Source organism: Lutra lutra, chromosome 13 (genome assembly GCF_902655055.1).
Source record: "Lutra lutra chromosome 13, mLutLut1.2, whole genome shotgun sequence".
In the NCBI taxonomy this organism is placed as follows: Eukaryota; Metazoa; Chordata; class Mammalia; order Carnivora; family Mustelidae; genus Lutra; species Lutra lutra.
The window spans coordinates 5,651,214-5,677,426 of NC_062290.1; the positions used below are offsets into that span (position 1 = coordinate 5,651,214).

General features: G+C 41.7%; 1 protein-coding gene across 4 annotated transcripts in view; it reads right to left on the bottom strand.

Moving 5' to 3' along the window:
- Positions 1-26,213, bottom strand: part of PDCD1LG2 (programmed cell death 1 ligand 2) — a 73,530-nt gene that overhangs the window by 39,865 nt on the left and 7,452 nt on the right. For 3 of the 4 annotated variants that reach the window (XR_007122355.1, XR_007122357.1, XM_047700600.1), the window contains exons 2-4: positions 22,083-22,151; positions 10,415-10,720; positions 667-942 (exon numbers count right to left, since the gene is read on the bottom strand). Coding sequence is in view for 1 of the 4 variants with exons in the window: in XM_047700600.1 (XP_047556556.1) it covers positions 667-942; positions 10,415-10,720; positions 22,083-22,151 (651 nt within the window). In the remaining 3 variants the exon portion in view is untranslated. The remainder of the gene's footprint in view (positions 1-666; positions 943-10,414; positions 10,721-22,082; positions 22,152-26,213) is intronic. The other variant, XR_007122358.1, reaches the window with a different exon arrangement.

Below are 26,213 nucleotides of genomic sequence, written 5' to 3' on the forward strand. Positions count from 1 at the left end.
TAAAGGGTGGGACTCAGCATACTCAGCAAAGGCTCTGATTTTACAAAAGACCAGTTTTCCTTGGAATCCCCATAACCACTTGATTATCAGCAAAGCCAGCAAAGTAATATTCATCCTGCTGATTTCTTGCACTGTGCCTGAGTCACAGCGACTCGCTTTTGTGGATATTTTCTGTTTCCTCTTCAGATCCATTCTCTACACTGCCACACTGTGCTCTGAGCTCTGAGAGGTTGACCTTTATGGAACACATCAGTGGACTCCCTTGTTTTCTGACTTCTAGTGGCTTCAGCCAATGGGAGGCACCAGCAGGAGATTGGGGGGTGGGAGGAGGCGGAGGCTGGGGAGTTCATTTACCCAGCTTCCATCTTGCAGAGTTGTTACAGGTGGCGGAGTCCCTCTGTTGGAGGCCACTGCTCCTGTCAAGGGGCACTTTCCCTGCAGCTCCCTTTCCCAGGATTCAGTAATCCCTCCAACAGTGGTAACTGCTTCTCTGACTGGGGAAGCCCCAGGGTCCTGCAGTACTCTTCCTAGCTTCTCTAAATCCTGCCACACCTTCATACATAGGTCTTTCATCCCTCTGTCCTCAAATGACTCATTCTGAGTGTGCCATCTATTTCCTGCCTAAACCCTGACCGAGGGAGTTAGGAAGGGGGGAGCCACTCTTACCACTCTCACCATATTCAATGACGGCTGAAAAACGTTCGTCCATGTTAGCATTCCAGAACACACAGCTGACGTTCCCTCCAGGGTGCAGCTTGAGGCGCAGAATGCTGGTGACCTGGTAGAGGCCATCAGCGGTCTTGATGTGGCTGGTGTTGGCAGGAACGCTGAGGTTTGACCAGGATACTTCTGCCAACGGATAACCTTCAGCCTGGCAGGTGAGCTCTACCTCATCTACCCCCGGGATCCTACGTAAATAAGTGTTTATTTTCTTGTAGGAAGCTGGATAATAAAAGAAGAAAAAGAAATAATCTTTCTTTTCTGGTTCCGAGACGGCTTTGGACTTGATAACATGCGAAATGAATAAAATTATCATTATCGATACTAAGTAATAATGGCCTTACTTTTTTACACATTTCTTTGCCTCAGATAGCACCCTATTTACACTGAATGATATAATTCTTATAACAAAAATGGCATTGTTGATAGTCCCAATTTTTGCTGGAAGTAACTGAAGTGAAATTGAGTATTTTTCCCAGAGTCACGGGGCTAATAACTGGGAGAGTCGATGTTTGTACACCAGAAGTCGGATTGCACATCTCAACAGTACTTTATCCCACCACACTCTGTGGCTTCCTGTATTATTCCAAATTATCTCACGGCTGAGGACTGGAAAAAAGAGAGGGGGATAAATAAAATCACTTGATTACCCCCACATTCTTGGTTTATTTGTTGCTGCTTCTACAGGAGAAAATTCTCTTCCCACTTCCCTCTTTCCTTTCTTCTCTGTGAGATTAGAAGGAGAAAAAATAAAGACCTAGAGTCTGTCTATAAGTAGTTTGACTATATCTATTACTTGCTTCTCCTGTCCAACACACACACACACACACACACACAGTGAGCCGCACACACTTGTGGTACATGCTGAGTGAATTAATCAAACATCGCTCCCTGCCCTCTAGGAAACAGATCTAAAATGAATACAAGTGACATTGAAAGCAATAGGAAGACACAAGGACAAATTGTCCAATTATTTTAGATGATAGCCTAAAACAAACAAATATTGATAACACATGCAAATGCCAGGGAATACGGGAAGTAACCTGTTGATTTTTCAGTGAAGGGAAGAGGAAATGCATACTAGCTTTCATTAGGTAGGAAATATTTAAGAAACAGAATTTTGATACAAATTTTGATCGCATATATGGCACAGGGGTGACAAAACTATTTTTTTTTTCTTAAATTGTTGGGAGGAGTAGAAATGAGCACACCCTTTGTGAAAAGCGATTTTAACTTAAAATCACGATAACAGTGAGGTACTAAGGGTTTTCTAGGTGCTCAACTTCGTGCCCTGTGATTTTACATCCTGCGGAGGGGAAAGGAATGTTCAGGCCCCTCTTCACAATTTTTGCCTCTTTGTGTCCCTGTGTTAAGAGTTGCTAATTTGATTAGTTATGGTCAAAGATGCTCAGTGGGTCACAGTTCACTGGACTGGGTGACTGAGTCTTGAAGCACGGTTCACAACCCACAGCCCTCTCTTAAGTTCTTGCCTCCATGTGGGAAAGCATACTCAGCTGGGCCCGTTGGCTGGCCTAGCTCAAAAAACTCTGATATCTTCCCTGCTCATGGTTCCACCTTCTGCTGTAACTGGATGGGTGAGGTGAACTTTCTTACCCATGACGCTGGATAGATGAGTAACTTCAGGGTCTTCTGCAAACCTGAACTCTAAGCTAAGATGAGGGTGCAAGAAAAAAGAGGCCCCAAGTCATGTTCTCCAGTGTAGACCACCAGAGAAGCCCTGAAGCTGGGAGAGGGGAAAGGAGAAAATCATGTGCTCATCTGATTATGAATTTAAAAATGGAGTTCATTTCCCATTTGGTTATTGATTCTTGTATGTATAGCTTAGAGAAGAACAGAGGTGAGTGGCTCTAAAATCTGATTCTATCTCTTTAACATACATTACCTCATTTAAACTCTAGGAGTTAGGGAAAATTTGTTTTCCTATTTTATAAACAGGGAAACAGCTGGAATCTGGGGTGGGGTGGGGGACTTGAACTCATGCCCTTCATGGCTACATTATTCTGAATCATCATAAGAGGAATCTTCATAAGAGGATGATTGTCTATATAATAGCAAAACGTTTGGGGAATGGAGCAACAGACACAGGAAGGGCGGGGACTTAGGGGCACACGGGACTAGTAGAACATGAGGAGAATCAGGTTTTGAAGCAGCCTAGTGAGGACTTGAACTGGTTAGACTTACCAGTCTCCTTTAGGCCAATTTTGATCTACCTCTGGCAATTTAACAGTATCTGAAGCATGCATTTTGAGGACTCACTTATCTTTCATTTTATTTATCTATACTATTTCCCCTTGGTTTGATGTCCTCTTACGATCATTTATCCTATTACGTTGCAGATTATTTCTGTAAGCACTGGAGTCTTTGGGGGAGGGATGGAGGAGAACAAATGGATGCAATGTGTTGCATATGAAGGTCTGGCCCATTCCTGCAGGGGAGCTCAGAATAAGAAGCTGCTCTTGGGGGCCATGTTGAGAGGTGATTTCATCGGTAGGAGAGTCAAGAATCAGAAGGGAGGCTGAGTCTGTAACCTGGGATATACAAATGAGGGAGAAGATGAGAGAGATGTTCAACTAGAAGAACCAGCAAGGCTGGGAAAAGGGATGGGTGCTTACAACCTGCATGTATACAATATTAAAGATGTCTCCACAGCCTTGTGCAATTCGGGAAGTGGGGGGAAAGGCATCATTATCAGCCACACACAATGGGGAAGCTGCACCAAGGGGGCTATTCTTAGGAAAAGATGAGTAAATTTTAGAATTTCAGAGCTAAAAGTGATCTTCCAATTCAAATGAGTCCACCTTCCTACTCGGCTGTTGTTGGGTATAAGTTTCACACGCGTCAATAGGCCAAGATGGCACTGTTTACACAATTCTTCTATTTTCTTTTTTGTTTACTTTACCTATTGTAATAGAGTTGAAATCTCCAAAAGATTGTGGATCTATTTCTGCTTTTAGAGATTTTTTTTGTGGTTTTTTTGTGTGTGTGTTGTATGTTCTGAAGTTATGTTGTTAGACATGGACACATTGAGGACTGTTACGTCTCCCTCTCATATTGACTTCTTTATCATGATGAAATGTCCCTTTTTATCTTTAATAAAGATAAAAGGAATAAATAAATAAATAAATAAATAAATAACAATCAATAAAATAAAGATTATCTTTTCTTTTTTCTTCCTTTTTTTTTTTTTTTAAAGATTATCTTTTCTGATATCGGTAAGCTGCTAGATAACTAACTTTTGGCTAAATACATCTATAAATGGAAACTCCTCCTGCTAGGAGCAGCCATTACCATGATTAGACAATAAGAAAGCTAAACTTTCACTGGAAAGATCATTCTCCCAAGTCAAACTTTGCCTCTTGGCAGCTTCAACCCCTTGATAACTGTCTGGTTTACTAAGTCAATGTATGAGCTACATAGTAGTTAAGAACGTGGTTAGATTAGGATTGAGCCAAGGGCTGGTTATGTGACCTTTAAAGCCCTCAAGTTTCTCCTTTATAACCAGGTATCATAATACCTATCCTTAACAGAGGTGTTAGGGTGATTGAATGAGCTAGGTGCCTAGAGCATAGTAAAAATTCAATTAATATTAGCAATGATCATTAGTTGCTGAATATGATCCTTTGGGTATTTGAAGGTAAGTGGCAAGATTCCATATAGTCTTTCCCTTCTGGGTAAAACATGCCTATTTTCTTCAACCATATCTCACAGGACAATTTTTAGACCCAGTTCCACATACCAGTCTTTGGATTCACTTTGTTTGCCAATGTAACATGATCTATATTCCAGATTTTACCTAAGCAGTATGAAGTGCAGGATGACTAATTACTTCCATGTGTTGAGCACATTTTAGGCCCACATAGGGTTTTCACGCAGCCTAAAGTCATAAATGTTATTAAATGAATGATCCAGGTGCAGCTTTGTTGGCTATAACAACTCTGTGGGCACCTGCAGACTGTCTCCTGGTTGACCCAAGAGCCCATCACCCTTTGTCAGCCTTGAGTCAACACCTACCAGCTATTGAGTCTGTTACAGTTCTGGTCAACTACACCACCATTCATCTCACATTTTACCAGTTTACACACAAGATGTGTGCTGTGTGGATCCTGGGCCTGTCTGCCCTCAGATGCATCCCGCAAGTGTTCTGCTCTGCTCTGCACTGTGTGAAGGCCGACTCCTGCAGGCCGTATCTCCCAGGTTCCTGACAGCCCACAGGAGGCACAGTGGGAAGTCTGGAGGGCAAACAGGAGGGAGAAGTTACGGTGTTTCCCCCCAATGCCTTACGCTCCACAGCTTCTCCAGCAGCCCCCACAGCTTCCTTCCTCCTGCTGCCGCTGGATGGGCCTGCTGTGGTTCTCGTGTCTGCTCCGTGACTCCGGCCGCTGAGCTCCATGAGCCCTGCCCTCTTCCTCTCCCTCCAGTCCAGTGCAGGCAGCAGCTTCTCGTTATTGCTAATTGCTGATTCGCCTCCCTGTTCCCCCTGATTAGTTACTCTGTCCGTTCTAGTAAAAGAATTTCTGTTTTCAAATTTAAACTTCTGCCGGTTTGAATGGTTTCTGTCTCCCTGGTCATCTCTGACTGAAGGATCCCTACGTGACTGGCCACTCTGGCATAAGCAGCCGGTGGTATTATCTGCTCTATCATTGTAAGGACGTAATGAAGGTGAAAAAATGTAGTTTTCGCACGCCTTGGTCTTACAGAATGTAGGCAGGTTTCTAGGAATCGCTGAGGGAAATCTTTTAGGCTTGCTCTCAATTCCTCTGTCAGAGGGCCTCGGAAGGAAGCTCGGGTTACGCAGCTTGTACTCCCCAGGAGCTTTTGCCCACTGCGGAATTCAGAACGTAATTGTCAAACTCCAGCTTTCCTTATTACCCTTCTGTTTCCCCAAAGGAGGAAAGGGAGAGACTTAGCCCCATCACTAAGTGCTTTAAGCCAATGCTTTCTCTAGGTCCAGAGGCCAACTGTCCCTTATCCTTTCAAGGCTGCCCTGCTTCCCTTGGGCGGTTTCCTCTCCAGGTCCTTTGTCATCCCCTCCTCCGGGTAGAGGCCATGGTGAGAGAAAATGGAAGCCTTGTTGCCTCCTTCCTCTGCCCGCTCAAGTCGAACTCCCATCTAGCCTGGGCCTTTTTGTGGGTTTGAAAGACTTCTGTGAGCCTCAGTCCACTCTGGGGGTTGGCGCTCTCCCATCCCCCTCCTCATTTCCTACTAGGGTTTTGGGGGCGGGTTTGGCCCTTCTGTTCCCAGGACTTCTGTGTCTGTCTGGGATCCTTGGCCTCAGGCCAGTTCTCAGCCTGCGGGCTCAGTCCCTGGGCTCTCTGGCCTCTTGTCTTCAGCCACACTCCCTACCCTCTCTCAGACAGGTTCCTCGTTACAGCTGCCTGTCAGAACCCTGTGATCCTGTGTCTTTTAGACTCTCTAGCCCTTCTACCTAGTACTGTTTTTCCTGTGCTTTTAAAAAAGTAGTTCTCGGGGCGCCTGGGTGGCTCAGTGGGTTAAAGCCTCTGCCTTCAGCTCGGGTCATGGTCTCAGGGTCCTGGGATCGAGCCCCACGTCGGGTTCTCTGCTCAGCAGGGAACCTGCTTCCTCCTCTCCCTCTCTGCCTCCCTCTCTGCCTACTTGTGATCTCTGTCAAATAAATAAATAAAATCTTAAAAAAAAAAGTAGTTCTTTTCACTATATTTAATATCAACTACTGCCCAGATATCAAAGTAGGTGCTATAAACCTGTTTTCAAGTTTATGCCATAGATCAGGCATTTTAAGGAAGAAGCACATACTTCTTCCTGTCCTGTTTTATTTTTTTTTTTAAAGATTTTATTTATTTATTTGACAGAGAGAAATCACAAGTAGGCAGAGAGGCAGGCAGAGAGAGAGGAGGAAGCAGGCTCCCTGCTGAGCAGAAAGCCCGATGTGGGGCTCGAACCCAGGACCTGGGATCATGACCTGAGCCGAAGGCAGCGGCCTAACCCACTGAGCCACCCAGGTGCCCCCTGTCCTGTTTTATTGAAGCAGATCCTAACTGAGGCACCGGGTCTCCCCTGATCAGGATAGGATACTCTCAGGTGATGGTCTTCAACTTTTCCTGTTTTGGCTTGCATTCCTCTTAAAGGCTGTGACACAGTATGCACCATCTCACACATTTATTAGGTAGGTTCTTAAAATTTTTTTCTAAGTGTGTGTATTGGAAAAATATATAAGGTTTATCATTTTATAAACATTATATATATATTTTTTAAGATTTTTTTTTTATTTATTTGTCAGAGAGAGAGAGAGGGAGAGAGAGCGAGCACAGGCAGACAGAGTGGCAGGCAGAGAGGCAGGCAGAGGCAGAGGGAGAAGCAGGCTCCCCGCTGAGCAAGGAGCCCGATGTGGGACTCGATCCCAGGATGCTGGGATCATGACCTGAGCCGAAGGCAGCGGCTTAACCAACTGAGCCACCCAGGCGTCCCTAAACATTATATATTTTAAGTAAAACAATGATTTCCCTCTTACATATGTACCTAATGCTGTCTAGACATCAAAGGAGGTATCTTTTATACACCACCCCCGTCCTTGGAAAAATACATATACAAATTTTCCTGTAGGCGCCTGGGTGGCTCAGTGAGCTGGGGCCTCTGCCTTCGGCTCGGGTCGCGATCCCAGCATCCTGGAATCGAGCCCCACATCAGGCTCTCTACTCAGCAGGGAGCCTGCTTCCTCCTCTCACTCTGCCTGCCTCTCTGCCTACTTGTGATCTCTGTCAAATAAATTTAAAAAAAAAAAAAAAAAGAAAAGAAAAAAATTATCCTGTAGGGGCACCTGGGAGGCTCAGTCCGTTAAGCATCTGCTTCAGCTCAGGTCATGATCTCAGGGTCCTGGGATTCAGTCCCACATTAGGCTCCCTCCTCAGCAGGGAGTCTGCTTCTCCCTCTCTCTCTCCCTGCGTGTTTTCTCCCTCTCTCAAATAAATAAATAAAATCTTTTTAAAAATTCTCCTGTAATGGTCAGAGCTTTAAACTCTCTCTTTTTCACACTGTTTCATTCCATGACCTTCAGCTCCCATTCCACTTTTTCTATAGGATTCTGTCCAATCTCAACATGTTGCATTGGGGATCCTTATATTTCTGTGCAACAATGAAATACCTATAGCTATTGAGATTAATTTTTTGCTTGTGATCACAAGGCTTCAAGTGTTCAGTTTCCTTCTGGACTGAAATCTAATTTCTATTATCAGAACACCTAAAATCAAAATGTAAAATATTATGAATATTGATAATGATTAAAAGATAAGAGTTTTCCTTCTCCTAATGTCCTCCATGGCTGTGGTGCATAAACAATGAATCTTGGAACACTGAAAAAAAAAGATAAAGGTTTTCTGGAAATGTATCCCTTAAGGGGACGGGTGGGTCTCTCTTTTTCAATTTGTTCATGTATCCAAGGATGCATATGGTTGTTGGAATGAGGCAAGACTAGCCTCAGCTCTATTTCAATTTTTCCATTTTTATGACAAGAAAGGCTAAGGAAACTTGCTCATACGAACAAGTAAGTGGTTGTGGGAGGAGTTTTGTTATAGAGATGTCATTTCATGCTCAAAAGCCTTATGATTTATACGGCAAAAAAAACAAAACAAAACAAAACAAAAAAAAACAACCCCTACTTCATTTTTTAGCATCAGCCCTTAACTGTATTAGGACCTCCTCCAGCTTTGCTGAAAACAGAATTTGGCATCACCTGTTCTGCAGAAGGATTTGTTAGTCATTAGTTTGATAAGGTATCAATATTTCCGATTAATCTTTTGTTTAGCAAGGTAGAGTTTTTCTACACCCCGAGGCAACACACCACATTGGTGAGAGGTACACTTCTTATGAAATGGAAGAAGCCAATGATAAAAGAGGAAGTGTTTTAGGGGAACCCCAAGAGACTTGCCTGGAAGCCTAATTCTCAGGCACACTCAGTTTGGGGAACGAATACGTAGGGAAGAGAAAGAATTAGAAACTCATTTCCTAAAATTGCCCAGGCCCCTGCAAACCCTCAGAAAATCTTGTGATCCCCATATACCATCATTTGAAGAGCAGCAAGGATTCAAAGAATAAATAATTAAGATTTAAGGAATACACTGGTCTGCAGCTGAGCCATCTCTGCTCTAGGTGATGAAGCTGGCAGCGTGGCATCCCAGGAAGGAGGGGCAGCCCTCAGCTGGAGAGGAGTGGAAGGACTGGCCCCAGGTTGCCCAGAGACCCTACAATGCATTATAGCATTCAAGCAGAGGTTAACAAACACGGAGGCAGTGCACTAGGGGTGCAGACACTGAATTCATTACGGGATCGTGAGAATGTAGAGCCTGCTTTCCTCCCATTAATTGAAATCAGACGAACTTCAAAGTTCTGGAGTTCATCCCAGTTGTGGGTACGGGAAATGCAATTAAGAGAGAAGGCAGTTACATCCAGGCTAATGACTCTCCTCATGACTTACTGAGAGCTGAAGAGAGAGGAGGGCTTTGGACCAGCTCTCCAGACACTCAACACATGCCAAGAACCATGCTCACTTCTTTAGGTTCAGTATCTTTTTAAATTTGTACAATAATCCTCTGTGGGAGGTGCTACTATGGTATCCTTTTACAAATAAGAAAAATCTGTGATTGTAAAGGTGAAATAACCTGCCCAAGATCACAGGTGAAAACATTCAGCCTCATGTCTAATCCTCCCAGTTTATCCTTCCTTGTACCAGATCATGAAGTCACAATATTGCTACCAAGGTCCATGGTCTTTAGGGTCCAAAGTCTATGGACTTTCCAGAAGACGGTACAGATCCTCTGAGGCTTACTGGGTGAGACTGGGAGGGGACAGAGAAAACCCAGATAAGTCAGTGTGGGCTGAAAGACACAAGCTAGCAACAGAACCAAGTCTGTTCTTTTGTATTTGTTAGAAGGCTTCCCCAAAATGGCCTTTTCCAAAGCAAACATGAACTTGAAGATGTCTTCAGACTTAGGTTCTTGGCTTGTGTTGTGGTGAGGAGAGCCCTCAGTCTAGAGGAACTGGGACGGTGTTGGACCGGACTGGGTTCCCCAAGCCCAGCACCCTTCGCTTCTTGGACTTTGGCCGCTTCATTTGCAATACGTGAAGCTTGGACTAGAGCAGTGTTCTCCAAACTTTTGGGACCGCGTCCCACAGTGAGAAAAAATATTTTACATCATAATCCAACACACATGCACACACACACCCCATCTCTGAAACAAGAGTTCCACAAAACGACGTTCAGCCCTATTATGTGATGCCTTCTGATCTATTCATTTTAGACACCCACCTGGTTGCTACTCACTAAACCGATTCTTTATTCCACAAATGGCCAGCAAACCATGGTTTGAAAAACTCTGGACTAGAGGAGTAAGTTTCTCTTAAAGAGGAGCTTAATGACCAAGCCAGTGTTGTTCCTTGGGGGAACTGTGAGCAGGCAAAGCTTATCTTTGGCACTTTCCCGGCTTTCAGGGACCACTTTCCTGCCTTCCCTCTAGATCCACATCATTCCTGCAGCTCCTACCCTGACGTACCCTCACCTCAGCTACCTTATACTCAGATGTTAAGAAAATATTTCTGGGCAGGTGCTTCTGTTTTCTCTGATAGCCCCGTCTCTGTGCAACCATCCTCCTGGTTTTTACTTGGGCAGATGCCTCCACAGATTCCCGCGCTGGAAACGACTCACCTTTGACTTTCAGAGTCAGGTACTTGTAGTCCCAGGCGAGGCCGTAGATGATGAGGCAGCGGTACTGGCCCGCGTCTGTCAGCTGCACTCGAGGGATGTGGAATGAGGCCTTCCCCAGGGGCAGCTGCTCTTCCAGCAAGCTGGCTCTTTCACTCTGCAAGGATGTATAGTTTTCCATCTTCTGCAAACTGGCCTTTAAGTTTCTGAGTTCCACATGACCTCCAGTGTCAAAGTGACACTCCAGGGTCACATTGCTCCCATAGTCTACTGTGTACAGTTCCTTAGGGGCCGTCACTGTAAATAAAGCTGAACAAAAAACAAGGCGTTCTCCCATTGTTTGCCTTCACATCTCAGTTCTGTACAGAGTGGGAGTTGAGGGGGCCCATCCCTCCCCCGTGGTCCGGGAGACACCTGTCACGAACTGGGCTGTCCTTCAGGCTCCTTTCTCTCCTGTGCCCTGTCCTGTCTGGGCAAGAGTGGAACTCTTGATCCACTGTTTTGAGCTACTTCGCTCCTCTCAACATGCCCCACCTGTGTGGCTGATTATTGTCTTCTCACCTCTCACCCAGGCTCATTTTCTCTGTATGGATCAGATTATATCAACCCTGCCAAAGACGACCTCCTCTCGTGACTGGGAGTAATAATAATTATCATCTGTTGAGTTCTTACTAGGGGTTAGTCCTCTGCCAACACACAATCTCATTGAGTTTTCCCAGAAAGCCAGCAAGGTAGAGCCATCCTCTTGTTAGAAAATGAAACTGAGGGGCACCTAGGTGGCTCAGTGGGTTAAAGCCTCTGCCTTCGGCCCAAATCATGATCTCAAGGTCCTGGGATCGAGCCCTGCATTGGGCCCTCTGCTCAGCGGGGAGCCTACTTCCTCCTCTCTCTCTCTGTCTCTCTCTGCCTGCCTCTCTGTCTATTTGTGATCTGTCTGTCAAATAAATAAATAAAAACCTTTAAAAAAAAAAAAAAGAAAATGAAACTGAGCCACAGGAAAGTAGCCTGGATCTAGACCCAGGTGTGCCCTTAACCACTGTGTCACATCAGCCCACTGGACAAAGTTCTTTTTTTTTGTCAGTAAGGAGAAAGGAAGAATAGAACTAATATTTAGTGTATACCCACTATGTACCAGGCACCATGTTAGTCCTCTATAACTACATCATTTAATCCCGAAAATACAACCATGAAATATGTATTATTATTACTGTTTTACAGTTGAGGAAACTGGCTCAAAGAGGTTCACGCCAGGACATACAGTTAGTGAAGTTAAAATTTGGAGCCAGTTAGATGTTTCGCTAAAATTCTATAGTTACTGCAACAGTATTTCCCAAAATATGAGGCAAATATGAAGCATGCAAAATAATTTTATTTAAGGTAGAATTAAGGGCTAAAGGGAACTGAATTATTCAGAGAGGAATTTATTTCCTCTTTAATCCTGTTTCAACCCTTCAAGTAACATATAATTTGCAGCTAGATTCTCACACCTCCAATAATGGCTATTTCTCCTTTTAATAAAAGAGAAAGCTCCCAGGCAGATGCTGTAGGTATCGGGGTAGAATTTAATAACACTGCTTTCATCACATTTATTTATTTATTTATTCTTTCTTTCTTTCTTTTTTTTTTTTAAAGACCCCATTTATTTATTTGACAGACAGAGATCACAAGTAGGCAGAGAGACAGGCAGAGAGAGAGGTGGAGGCAGGCTCCCTGCGGAGCAGAGAGCCCAATGCGGGGCCCGATCCCAAGACTCTGGGATCATGACCTGAGCCGAAGGCAGAGGCTTAATCCACTGAGCCACCCAGGTGCCCCTCATCACATTTATTTTTGCTTATATCCTCTGTTTACCAGTAACAGTGGTCCTTGTTTTCCATTGTTCTCAAAGAATAAAAGCTGAGTTGATTTTAAGGAATTCTATAAAAACAACGGCATGAAGAGTGGTAAAGCAAAGTAAAACTAATGAAGGTAGTGTATGCATGAAGACACTGTGGGAAACTGCACAAGGTTATGTCACCTCCATCATTAGTGAATGGATATTCATTATACAGAGGTGTGGCAAGATCTTAAAGTAATTTCTGAACGATGACAAAAGACTAGATCAAATTATATTCAGGACAGCTTGCTTCATTCATTCATGTAATTAGTCAAGACATCCATTCAACAAATATTTGTGGCTTCTAAGCATATGCTATTCAAGGAGATTTTACTATTACAAAAAGTGGTACAGTAAGAGCCTGGGGTCTAATGACAGAGCGACTGGGGTGAGATTATGAGCTCTTTGATCTTGAATATGTCATTTAGCTCTGTGAGTCTCTGCCTCTTTATCTATAAATGTGCGAGGTTAATATCTGCATCTAAGTACTGTGGTGAATGTTAGACAAAATGGCACGTATGCAGTGCCTTATTTTGGCAGGGGATAGGCAGTCAGCAAACACTGGTTCCTGTCTTTTGTACCCTGTTAAAATTCTTGGGAAAGTGGTAATCTGTATATGCAACACAGGGCTGTAAGGACCTATTTAGCCAGGGCGACTCCATCTTGGTTAAAAGCCATTTTGTTGTTTGTGCAGTAAAACTTAAACTGACCCTGACCCCTCTCCTGAGAGGAACTTACTTAGAAGCAAGTCTGGGGAACCAGTAAAATATGGTCAGCTAGTTCCTAATAACAGAGCCCAGAATACAAGGCCAGGTCGGCCAGTTCTTGATAACAGAGCCCAGAATACAAGGACGAGTCCGACCAGGTGGAGACATCCAGTCAGTAAGAAACACACATACTTTTCCCCTAACCACCAAAGAATGTAAACCCCACAGTTTGGGCGCCAACCTTGAGCACCAACTCTAACCAGAGTAATAGGTTGGGTCAAACAGCTACTATAGGGTAAATTGTAATTCAATTGGCCACCTGCATGTGACCTAACATGACTACAATCTCATTGGCCACCTATGTGTGGCCAGACTTTTGCTCTATAAAAGGTCGTCTGTAAGATGGGGAGGGGTCGCCCTCTTCGGAGACGGCCCTGGCCGGTCAGTCTGACTTCTAATGCTTGGCATAAAATAGAGCTTTGCATAACTTTCACCTTGTATCAGTCTCGTTCCTCTGACCAACCAGCCTGACTTCTAATACTTATCATAAAATAAAGCTTTAAATAACTTTTCACTTTGTCTCAGTCTCGTTTCGTTTAATAACGGACCTAACAAGGGCCATTCTTTTTTTTTTTTTTTAAGGATTTTATTTATTTATTTGACAGAGACAGATCACAAGTAGGCAGAGAGGCAGGCAGAGAGAGGGGGAAGCAGGCTCCCTGCTGAGCAGAGAGTCTGATGTGGGCCTCGATCCCAAGACCCTGAGATCATGACTTGAGCTGAAGGCAGAGGCTTAACCCCCTGAGTTACCCAGGCACCCCGAGGGCCATTCTTTATTAACTGTGATATTTTATTAACCAGGACAGCCCATTCCCTGACCATCCTGGGCAATTGATTTTTTCTTGAAAGATTTTATTTATTTATTTGAAAGAGCACAGTTTGAGGGGGAGGGGCAGAAGGAGAGGGAGACGTCACATTGCAGGCTCCATCCCAGGACCCTGGGATCACTACCTGAGCCTAAGGCAGACGCTTAACTGACTAAGCCACCCAGGAACCTCCTGGGCAATAAATTTTCAAGTACTAGTAAATTCTGGGTTTCCCGTTGCTTAAATGGTTCACATTGCAATTCTCTTCTGACATGAGTCTCTCCTCCTACAATCCTGCAAGACTTTGAAGGTAGTGACCAGGCTGAGTTTGTTTTGGTATCTTCAGCGCCTAGCACACAGTACCTTCCACTTAAGGGTTTGGCAAAGGGCAGCAAGAGGGAGAAGTAAGAGAGGATGAGCCTGACCATACTCACTTCTGTCTTCCTCTCATCAAACTGCAACTTGCCCCTGTGGCACAAGCTGGCTGGCATTCTTAATCATCACACAGTACACTTGGTAGTTACGCCCAAGTTCTTGAGCTTTCTCAAGAACAAGTGGGTGAGTTTACATTTTGCCTGCAAGTCCTGTTTTCACCACGACTAGAACATTAACATATCTTTCTGACAGATTTGCAGTACAGGAAGGAATTCACATCTGCCAGCAGGCTGGGGCTGGGGCAGGTCTAGAACATGAGTGCTTCTCGGTCAAACACTGCTGATCACGCCCGCATTTGCCTGGACAGGTTGAGAAGACTGTGAAATGACACATGTGAATAGAGAGTCGTGCTTCCGAATTTCCTGCATGATTCCATTTCATGAAATCCACTCGTAATAACTCTCACTCTGGGTCTCTCTAAAAGGACCTCTTAAGGGTAGATCCCTTTCTGATAGGGGTCACCTCCAAACGTTGAGTTATTAAGTCCTCTTTTAACCAAGACAGAGCTACCTGCTACCAAATCCACTCTGGCCCGAAGAGGAATATTTACTTACTCATTCACCTAATACATAAGCAACCATCTTCTGTGTGCCAGGTTCAGGAATTCACTTTTTTTTTTTTTTTAAACACATGATACAGCAGGAAGCAGGGAAGATAAATGGGATTTGCAAGTAAATTCAGTTGCTAAGTCTGATATATAAGTGTAAGAGGACCTTGGGTGTTGCCTCTATTGAATTTATTTAGCAAATTTATCTACCGCACTTAGGCTTTCTTCTCATGAGAGAGAGAAAATGTAACTTCCTCTGGAACTCCCCATAGCAGACAGCAGAACTCCCCTCTATACACTCTGGGCCCTTGACAAAAGTCCATTTTCTGCTTGCTCCTTTTCTCCTCTGCTTTGTGCAGAGTGTGTGTAGGGGTTGTGGGTATAAAGCATGTTACCTCTTAGGCAGGTGATATTTTTCAGCTAATGTTCATAAGAGGAAAGAGTAATTGGCAAACCTGAATCAAATATCTGAGTAGCTCAGAAAACTAGAGGACTAATTGTTATTTGGTGTAATTTTTCTCAATTAAATCTTCGAAGATGTGCAAAGCTGAGAGCTTGATTACCCCATAAAAATGAGGAGTTCAGGAAATGCAATATGCTTTTAAGATCCTAAATTATTCTTACTTGATGTAAATTACAGAGGCAATAAAATTACAGTTGCAAACAACTGCATAAGACATGTTTCTCAAGCCTGGATGCACATCACAGTCACTAAGCAGGGTGCCTCAACTGTGGCCGTTATTGGAATCACTCGGGAGGCTTTTTAAAAAAATACCAGGCTCCACCTTGGATTCTTTAAATATAAATTTTAATCCTTTTGTGAGGCCAGCATCCATTTTTTAAAAATATTTTATTTATTCATTTGACAGACAGAGATCACAAGTAGGCAGAGAAGCAGGCAGAGAGAGGAGGAAGCGGTCTCCCTGCTGAGCAGAGAGCCCGATGCGGGGCTCGATCCCAAGACCCTGGGATCATGACCTGAGCCGAAGGCAGAGGCTTTAACCCACTGAGCCACCCAGGTGCCCCAGCATCCATTTTTTTTTTAAAAGATTTCCTTGGAAGCTTCTAATGTGCGGAGTATTGGGAAGCATTGGTTAGATAAACAAAATACCTGCACAGGCAAATATCTTTTATGATCCCGCCTCAGCTTCACCTGGAAGCAAGCAAGGGATGTCCCTAGGCCTTAGCCCTAGAGAAGCAGACTCCACCTTTTAACAAAGCGGAGGTGGTTCATGTGGACGTCACTGTCTGAGAAGCATTCTTTTAACATGAGCCTGCACTTGGGCTCTCACTGGGAAGCAGAGTAAAACCTCAACATTTATTCAACACAGTGAGGCAGACACTGGGCTAATCTTTACTTCATCATCTCCTTTGATGTTCCCCAAACTCTGCAAGGCAGGAGTTATCATGCCTATCTCATGGAAGGTGAAACTTAGGCTTACAGAAGTGATTCAACTTGCCCAAGGTCAAGAGTGGTAGCTCATGGAGTTGTGTGTTGTGTGCTCTCTGTGTCTTGAAAGCCCATACTAACAACTCTACAGATACGACAATGTATCCACTGGCGTGTATATATTACATCCATGAAGGAGATAGATATACTTTTCAACTTTATAGTAAGGAAAATATAATTTGGTTTGTGTGTGTGTGTGTGTGTGTGTGTGTGTGTGTGTGTATTTCTGGGTTCTTTATTCCATTTGATTGAGCTATATGTCTGTTTTTATGCCAATCCCATATTGTTTGATGACTATACTTTTGTAATACAGCTTGAAATTAGAGGTTATTATATTAAGCTTCAACCTAGCATTGAACTCCTGAAGTTATGAGACAAAGGAGAACATTGGAAAGTTTCTGCAACTACAAGATTAAGCAGACAAAAGCAAAACAAAGCAGGTTTTCCCATTCATTTTGGCTCCCTGAGTAAATTAAAGGGTAACACATTTGGCCAGGGCATGAAAAATTCATACATGCATTTTCTTTAAGCAAATGAAAGCAGCTGGCTTTAGGAATGCTGGAGCCTTTCTGAAAGTTCTTAGGGAAATTGTCTTTTATTTGCAATCAGGCATCTATAGGAGTCAGCACCTGTCACATCTCCAGAAACACAAAACAAATCATTTGCATTACCTCCCAAGATAGCTTCCCCTTCAAGCTAATTTTATACTTTTTTTTTCCATTTAATAACAGAAGTTGAAGTTTTTTCAGACTCTGTACTTAATGAACTTGAAAGGTGGGGTCTGCTTGACACCACAGCCTTCAGAAAGCTCTAGTTGTTAGTTTAGGATAGAAGCCTGCTCTGGGCTCCTGACTCATCTACTCCTCTTTGTAGGAACACTGCATAGGGACATGTCATCTCTTAGAAATCCTTTCTGCAGCCTGATAGTTCTGCTTTGTATACCTCAGGGATCTGAAGAAGTAGTTTCAGAGCCTGAAGATAGGTTAAGTGGAATGACCCAAGGTGTGGTCCCCATCCCAGAGTGACCTCAAGTGTCACCATTGTCATGTGACTCCCTGGCTTTTATCCCTCCCTGGAGGATGAAGGAAGAAGGAAAAATATGAATAAAAGGAATAATAATTGGAGCTACTTTTCCTCCAAGGCATGACAAAATACAGAAATGAATATTTCCCCTTAACCATGTCTGGGTTACAAGATGACCTTAGGTTTTGAAATAAAAACATAAGAAAAAAAGAATTACAACATTACAGAAATTAGAAGAGTGTGTTATGAAGGAAAACATACACGCAAAGAACAGACTGCTGAATGGAGTCCAGAAATAGACCCACGCAAATATGACCAATTGATGTTTGGCAAATTCAATAAAGAAAGGATAGTCTTTTCAACAAAAGAGGCTGAAGAAACTGGACATCCACACACGGAAAAGAAAAAGAATTACCTTCAACCCATACTTTATATCTTCTGTGACAAGTAACTCAAGATGGATCATAACCCTAAATGTAAAATGTACACCTATAAAGTGTTTAGAAGAAAACATAAGAGAAAATCTTTGAGATTTTCTTTGAGAACTCTCTGCAGAGTTCTCAGACATGATGCCAGAAGCATCATAGTCTGTGTAAGAAACAAAGATAAGCTGGATTCCACCAAACTTAAAATCTTTGCTGTGTAAAAGACACTGTTAAGAGAATGAAAAGATGAGCCGCAGACTGAGAGAAAATACTTGCATATCACACATCTGTTAAAGGACTTGCTTCTGGGGTGCCTGGGTGGCTCAGTGGGTTAAGCCGCTGCCTTTGGCTCAGGTCATGATCTCAGGGTCCTGGGATCGAGTCCCACATCGGGCTCTCTGCTCAGCAAGAAGCCTGCTTCCCTCTCTCTCTCTCTCTGCCTGCCTCTCCGTCTACTTGTGATCTCTCTCTGTCAAATAAATAAAATCTTTAAAAAAAAAAAAAAAAGGACTTGCTTCTGGATTATACAACGAACTCTAAAACTAAGTAAGAAAATGAATAAACCAATTAAAAATGGTCAAATAGTTTGAATACAAACTTTACCAAAGAAGGCATATGGATATGTCCGTGTGAAAATATGCTTATCATCACGACATACTAGGAAAATGCAAATTAAGCCACAAAGAGATACTTCAACACACCTATTAAAATGACTTTATAAAACACAAAAATGTCAATACCAAGGGCTCCCAGGAATGCAACAACTGGAGTGCTTGTACTTTGCTGCTGAGAGAGCAAAGAAGTCCAGCTACTATGGAGAGGTTTGCTGGTTTCTTATAAAATTAAGTATATACTTACCACATGACCCAGCGATCCTACTTCCAAGTATTTACCCAAGCGAAATGAAAACGTATTTTCTAACTAAAATCTGTACATTAGCACTTACAGTAACTTGATTCATAACTGCCCAAAACAGGAAACAACCCAAAAGTCCCTCAGCTGGGGAATGAATAAGCAAAATTTGGTCTATATAAGGGAATACTACTCAGCACCAGAAAGGAATGAGCTCCTGATACTATAAAAACATGGGTAAATCTCAGTTGGGTTATGATGGGGTGCGTGGGTGGCTCAGTCGGAGTATCTGCCTTCAGCTCAGGTCATGATCCCAGGTCCTGGGATTGAGTCCCACATCAGGTTCCTTGCTTACTGGGGAGCCTGCTCCTCCCTCTCCCTCTGCCTGCTGCTTCCTGCTTGTGCTTTCTTTCTCTCTCTAATGAATGAATGAATGAATGAATAAAATCTTCAATTGCTTTATGCTAAGTGAAAGAAGCCAGAAAAAACACGTCTCTAGGTATGTAGCAGATAATCCCATTTATGTGATTATCTGGAAAATTTAAAACTATAGGACAGAGAATAGATCAGTGGGTACCTCGCTTTAAGAGTTGGGGAGTGTTTTGTGTTTGTTTGCTTGGCAAGTGGTGGAATTGTTCTGGATCTTGACTGTGGCGTTGTTTATATGATCACATGTTTGCCAAAAACTCGTAGATGTTTCTATTAAAAAGACTAAATGTCGCTTTATGTCAATTTGAAAATAAATAAATGTTTAAACAATGAAATGAAAATGTATTCTGCCAATTTTCCTCTTCAAAATTTAAGCTGTTCGATAGACAACAGAACAGAGCACCCACAGACAGGCAAGTAAGGAAAGGGTTCATGATGAATGTTTTATGTGGGTCATACTCAGAGTCAGCCTTCATCACAGTCTTTAGGAAACACATTTTTTTCAAGCATTAATCTAGCAAGAAACGATTGTTTTTTAAATAACTGTAATTTCTCTCAATAAAGGACTGGTTAAATAAATTACAGCATGTCCAATGAAATATATAGATTAACTTTAAAATGAGCGATATCTGTATTTGCTGATTCAGAAACAATAAAGAACATATTTTGCTGAGTGCTTACTAATATTTCTTTTAATAATATTTAGGAAATTTTTTTTAATGGAGAAAAGGGTAGACAGTAGAGTGTTATGGGGTGGAGGTTATGTAGGACTGGGGCAGGGGAATGTTTTCAGGGAAGGCTGGTACAGGTCTACCACTTGACATGGGTGACTGGTTACAAGCATTCACCTTACGGCAACATGATGGTTTACACTTGTTTCATGTGGTTTTCTCTGCCTGTGGCATCTTTTACAACATAAAAGTTTAAATACAAAAAAATTTTAAAGGATACCAAATCAAAGAAAATGAACTCCTGCAAATCTATTACCTACCCCAAGAACCAGAACATTAATAATGACATACATCTACTTCCTCCACCAAAGGTAATCAGCATCCTGAATATTGTGTTTATTAATCTCTGGCTTATTTTCTAGCTCTATCATATATATATATATATATATATATATATATATATACACACACACACACACACACATATATACTGCTTATATCATATCATTATGATATGCATATCACATGCATTATATGCATATATTATACATATATATAGGTATATTGCAATATATATAGCTATAGGTATATATTGTTTATAAAAAGGACATTGTACTATATGTTGTATTCCGTGTTTGTTTTTTTTGTATTTTTTAATCAATATTATGTTACTAAGACTCTTAAATGTAGTTGCATATTTTTGCAATTAATTTATTTGAACGCTGTATATTTTTCTATTCTGTTCATATACCACAATTTATGCATTATCCTGTTGATCAATGTGGATTTGGTTGTTTTGGGCTTCTTTTTTGGAAGGATTAACAATGCTGTTATAGGCATTCTTTTTAAAATTTAAAAATAGAAATTTACATAGGGAAGGTAATAAAGAATTATACTGATTCAGTCCATATTATCTTTTTTTCTTTCTCAAAGAGAGGAAGTTTAGGGGTGAACAAGCACAGTGAGGGGGAGGAGGCCATCAGGGTGTCACCCTGAGAACTGCGGCTGTCCTCAGGCACCTGATGCTATAGCCTGATGCCTTCAAATGCTTTTGAAAGCATTCTTTTGAAAATAATTCTTATATCTTAAAATTTATATTTTTATCATACAAGTGTAATTTTTGTATATTTCTTTTAATAGACAAGTAAGGGCATAATACTTCTTTTAATACACAAATAAATGCGTATTTCTCGTTTTAAAAAAAAAACAGAACACCTGGGAAACATACTAGTTAAGATTGTCCTTCTTGGGGCACCTGAGTGGCTCAGTTGTTAAGCGTCTCCTTCGGCTCAGGTCATGATCCCAGGGTCCTGGGATCGAGCCCCATGTGGAGCTCCCTGCTCAGCGGGAAGCCTGCTTCTCCCTCTCCCACTCCCGCTCCTGTGTTCCCTCTCTTGCTCTCTCTCTCTCTAATAAATAAATAAAATCTTAAAAAAAAAAAAAAGATTGTCCTTCTTAATCCTCATCCTGGACTGCTTCCCTTCCCCAGAAATAAACGTTCTTATCCATCCTCAGACCCTTTTGTTACATTTTGCCGCTCAGGTAGCCTCTATGAGAAACCTTGGAAGTTAAAACTCCTTAATTAGGGAGATGGGAAATGATCAGACTTACAAAAACCAAAAATACCCCTGAGGAGAAAGCAGTCCAATTTAGACAAGTAATTAATATTTGTTTGAACGGATATCATCTGCATAATGTACAGTGGAAAGCAGAGAAGAATTCTAAATTTGAGGAGAAAGCAAGATACAACTTGTTTATACTTTCCTTTTGGTTAATTCTCTCTTTTTAAAAAGATATCATTTATTTATTTGACAGAGAGGGAGAGACCGCTAGATCTCAGGACCCTGGGATCATGACCTGAACTGAAGGCGGACACTTAACAACTGAGCCACTCGGGCACCTCATCTTTTGGTTAATTCTTCAGCATACTCCATCATAATACTTTTTGGTTTTGTGAACATCCAGTATCAACACTGAATATATGTCTATAGTCAAACTTAATTCCAAAATCCCATTCCAAAGTGGGAAGATCAGGGGCTGCCTGCCATGCTTGTTTATCAACATCATCTTGCCCCGTAAGGCAGAAAGGACATTAGTTGTGTAGAAAGCTTGCCTGTGGCGTCTATTAACTACATAATCTTGGGTAAATTAAATAACTTTTCTGAATTCCAGTTTCCTCATCTGCCCAATGGTTATTGTTTCTGTAAGACAGGGACATGGGCAAGCACAGGCCACCTGGGCACCATTCTTTTTACTGTGCACGTAATAGAGAGTAATCCCAGTTCCTCTCAGAGAAAGACTTCAGCCTGAGGACCCCATTCTCATCATCGGCTTCAGCTGGGGGCAACTGCTTACTCCTCTTCCTCAGACCCCCTCCTTTCGCCCATTCTTACCTGCTGTCTGATGAAGCTGCATTCCCAGGCTCAAAATTAGCAGAAGGAGGAACATGATCTGTACCCGATCTGAAACAGACAATTGAACGTCTCAGCACTTCCTACAGTTTTTCTGGGTCTCGTGATTGGGTGACTTGCTCATTCCTGAAAACAGGGAAATGACACATAAACAAGCCCCAGAAGAGAAGTTTTAGCTTCTCTCCCAGGGGCTCCGTTGTACTGAAGTCTACTGCCTTCTGGTCATCTTGGAGGCAGCAGAGTCATAGTGGACCCCCAGGAAGAGAAGTTCAAAGTTGTTGCCTGGAGGAGATGGGAGACGAGGTAAGAGGAAGCAAGGTGTTCTTCATCGATCCAAATCAGAAGCTTCTTCCTTTCCTGACTGTGAACCTGACTGTGAACCTGACTGAGTCACCTGCACTGGTAATTATCTGAGCCCCTTTGTCTCCTCCACAAAACCTCCCATAGTTTTTTCAGTTGTGGGTCCTTGAAAACCAAATGACTGTCAAATGAATAATGCACACCAACTTCTTCAGGTGGACTTGAACTCTGGGAGTCAGATACTCAAGGACAGCGCTCAGTAGAGCAGAGCGAGATTCTCAATAAACACTTGATATGTGCCTGAGCAGGAGAGCGTCAGGCTCTTTTGAGTGTTGTGATCAAGTTTGCCCATTATTTGAACTACATGTTACTAAGAAGTTTAGACAGGAAGAGCACAGAACTGGCTACACTGAGTGGGTGCCTGACTTTGGTCCTTCTAGCCCTCCTACACTACTACCTTTGTTCTCAAATCCAAGGACTTCTTGTGGTTGAGGCAAAAGGGACAGGATATATCACTGTGAACTAGTCTGTCTTCAAAGAGACTTTCAAAATTTTATTGGCCATGGAACCATTTTTCCAAGGGAAATTGGTTGGAGCCATACGTCTAAGTCAGATGCTTCTCTGAGTGTGATGGAAAGCCAGCAGAAGATCTGGGATCAGGTGAATGATATGATCTCATTACATTTTCAAAAGAGGACTCAGCTTTGGCATAGACAATGGAGACTTGGGAAGGACAGTGGGTTGGACAAGATTAGAAGCAGGATGATCAGTGAGGAATGTTTTCACAGAGATGATAGTTTGGTTTGAATGGTGGTGCTGGTAGAGGTGAGAAGTGGTCTGTAGAGAGGTATATATTATATACAAATATGTATTTTTTCTTTAAACTTATTTTTTCCAACAGCCTTCTTGAAGTATAATTGACATACGATAAAAGAGTGTGTGTGTGTGCATGTGTGTGTATATATTCATATATACTTAAAATACAGACAATTTAGTGGTACAACTCAGTGGTTTTCAGTATATTCACAGAATTGTGAAATCCACACCACTATCTAATTTTGGATTATTTTCATTACCCTAAAAAGGAACCCACTACCCCTTGATGGTAATTTCCCAATTCCCCTCCCCTGTCCTTCCAATCTCTGGCAACCACCAATATACTTTCTGTCTCAATTGTTTTGCTCATTCTGGATATTTCATAAAAATGGAATCATACACTATGTGGCCTTTTGAATCTAGCTGTTTTCACTGAGCTTAATATTTTCAAGATTCATTTATGTTGTAGCATGTATCAGTACCTCATTCCTTTTCATGATTGAATAGTATTTCATTGTATGAATATACATCTTGTTTATCCATTCATCAGTTGATGGACATTTGGGCTGTTTCTAGTTGTAGGCTTTTAGAATAATGCTGCTATGGACATTCACGTACAAACTTCTTTGTAGACATGTTTTCAATTCTCTTGGATATGTAGGAGTGGAATTGCTTAGCTAAATGGTAATTCTTTGTTTAACTTTTTGAGAAACTGCCAAAGTGTTTATCAAATACATAATGTGCAAATATGTTCTCTCATTCTACAAATTGTCTTTTCAGTTCCTCGGTAGCGTTCTTTGAAGCACAAATATTTTAATTTAATTTTAAAGCACGAATTAATTTAATTCTGATGAAGCCCAATTTATCTATTTTTTTCTTTTATTGGTTATGCTTTAGGTGGCATATCTAAGAAACCATCACCAAATCCAAGGTTACAAAGATTTACATCTATATTTTCTTCTGAGTATTTTATAGTTTTAGTTCTTATATTTAGGTCCCTGATCCATTTTGAGGGCTTTTAAAAAAATAATAATTGGGGCGCCTGGGTGGCTCAGTGGGTTAAGCCGCTGCCTTCAGCTCAGGTCATGATCTCAGGGTCCTGGGATCGAGTCCCGCATCGGGCTTTCTGTTCAGCGGGGAGCCTGCTTCCTCCTCTCTCTCTGCCTACTTGTGATTTCTCTCTGTCAAATAAATAAATAAAATCTTTAAAAATAATAATAATAATAATAATAATTGTTCTTTTTTTTAAGGAGTTTATTTATTTATTTGACACAGACAGAGAGAGAGCACAAGCTGGCAGAGTACCAGGTAGGGAGAGAGGGAGAAACAGGTTCCCTGCTGAGTGAGGAACCTGAAGCGGGCTCAACCCCAGCACCCTGGGATCATGACCTAAGCAGAAGGCAGTCATTTAACCAACTGAGCCACCAAGGTGCCCCAATAATTGTTCTTTTATAGTCTAAATCACCGTAATTTTAGCCACTAGAAGTCCCTTCAAGGTAGCCTCTGTTTGCTTTTCCCACATTCCTATTAATCTTGGGAAGCTTGTTTGCTTTCTGTACAAGTTGCCTTAAGCTGATTTCATGTCTCTGCTGCCCAAGCATGCAATTAACCTTTCTCTATGAAGTTCTATTTTTTTCTTTCAATTTTTTAAAAACTAGAAAAAAAAAAACCAGTTTACCCATTTCTCCTACGCCCTTAACCCCTACCTCTGGCAACCACCAATCTGTTCTCGGTATCTATGAGCTTGGTTTGTTTATTTGTTTTAGATTCCACACATAAGTGAAACCATACAGCATTCATCTTTCTCTGACTTATTTAGCTTAGTGTAATAATACTCTTGAGGTCCATCCATGTTGTTGCAAATAGCAAAGTTTCATTCTTTTTTTGGCTGAATAATATTCCATTACATGCACACACATACACACATGCACGCAGGTTGATTCATATCTTGGCTATTGTAAATAATACTGCAATAATACTGCAACAGACATGGGGTACATATATCTTTTTGTGTTAGCATTTTCATTTTCTTCAGATAAATACCCAGAAGTGGAATTGTTGGATCATATGGTAGTTTTATTTTTTATTTATCATTTTTTTAGGAACCTCCACACTGTTTTCCACAGTGGCTGTACCAACTTAGAATCCAGTGTGCATAGGGGTTTCCATTTCTCCACATCCTCACCAACACTTGTTATCTCTTATCTTTTTGATACTAGCCATTCTAACAAGTGTGAGGTGATAACTCATGGTGGTTTTGATTTGCATTTCCCTGATGATTACTGATGTTGAGCATCTTTTCATGAACCTGTTTGTTATTTGTCTTTTTTTGAAAAATATCTATTCAGATCCTCTACCCATTTTTATTTTGACTGTGTGTGTGTGTGTGTGTGTGTGCGTGCATGTTACTATTGAGTTTTATGAGTTCTTTAGGTATTTTGGACTAATATTAACCCTTTATCAGATATATGATTTGCAAATATTTCTCCCATTCAGCAGGTTGACTTAAATTTATTGATGGTTTCCTTTGCTGTGCAGAAGCTTTTTAGTTTGATACTTTTTTAGTTTAATTTTTGCTTTTGTTGTTTTTGGTTTTAGTTGGTGTCAGATTAAAAAATCATCACCAACTCCAATGTCAAGGAGTTCCTCACCTAGGTTTTCTTCTAGGACGTTTTTGGTTTCAGGTCTTAGATTCAAGTCTTTAATCCATTTTGAATTAATTTCTGTGCATGGTGTAAAAGAGTGGTCCAGTTTCATTCTATTGTGTATGGCTGTCCAATATTTCCGATGTTATTTATTGAAGACTTTGGAATATATTCCTTAGTTACTTCATTTTGCCTGACTCTCTGCGTTTCTACACAGTAGATGAAACAACTCCCTCTCCCAGTCTTGAAGAACTGATCTTATGTAGGAAATGAAACTTGATCTCCAACCGTGCCACAGTTCTTGGTTGTCCTGCAAACCTTTGTGCTTATCTAAGCAGTCGATTTTATTTTT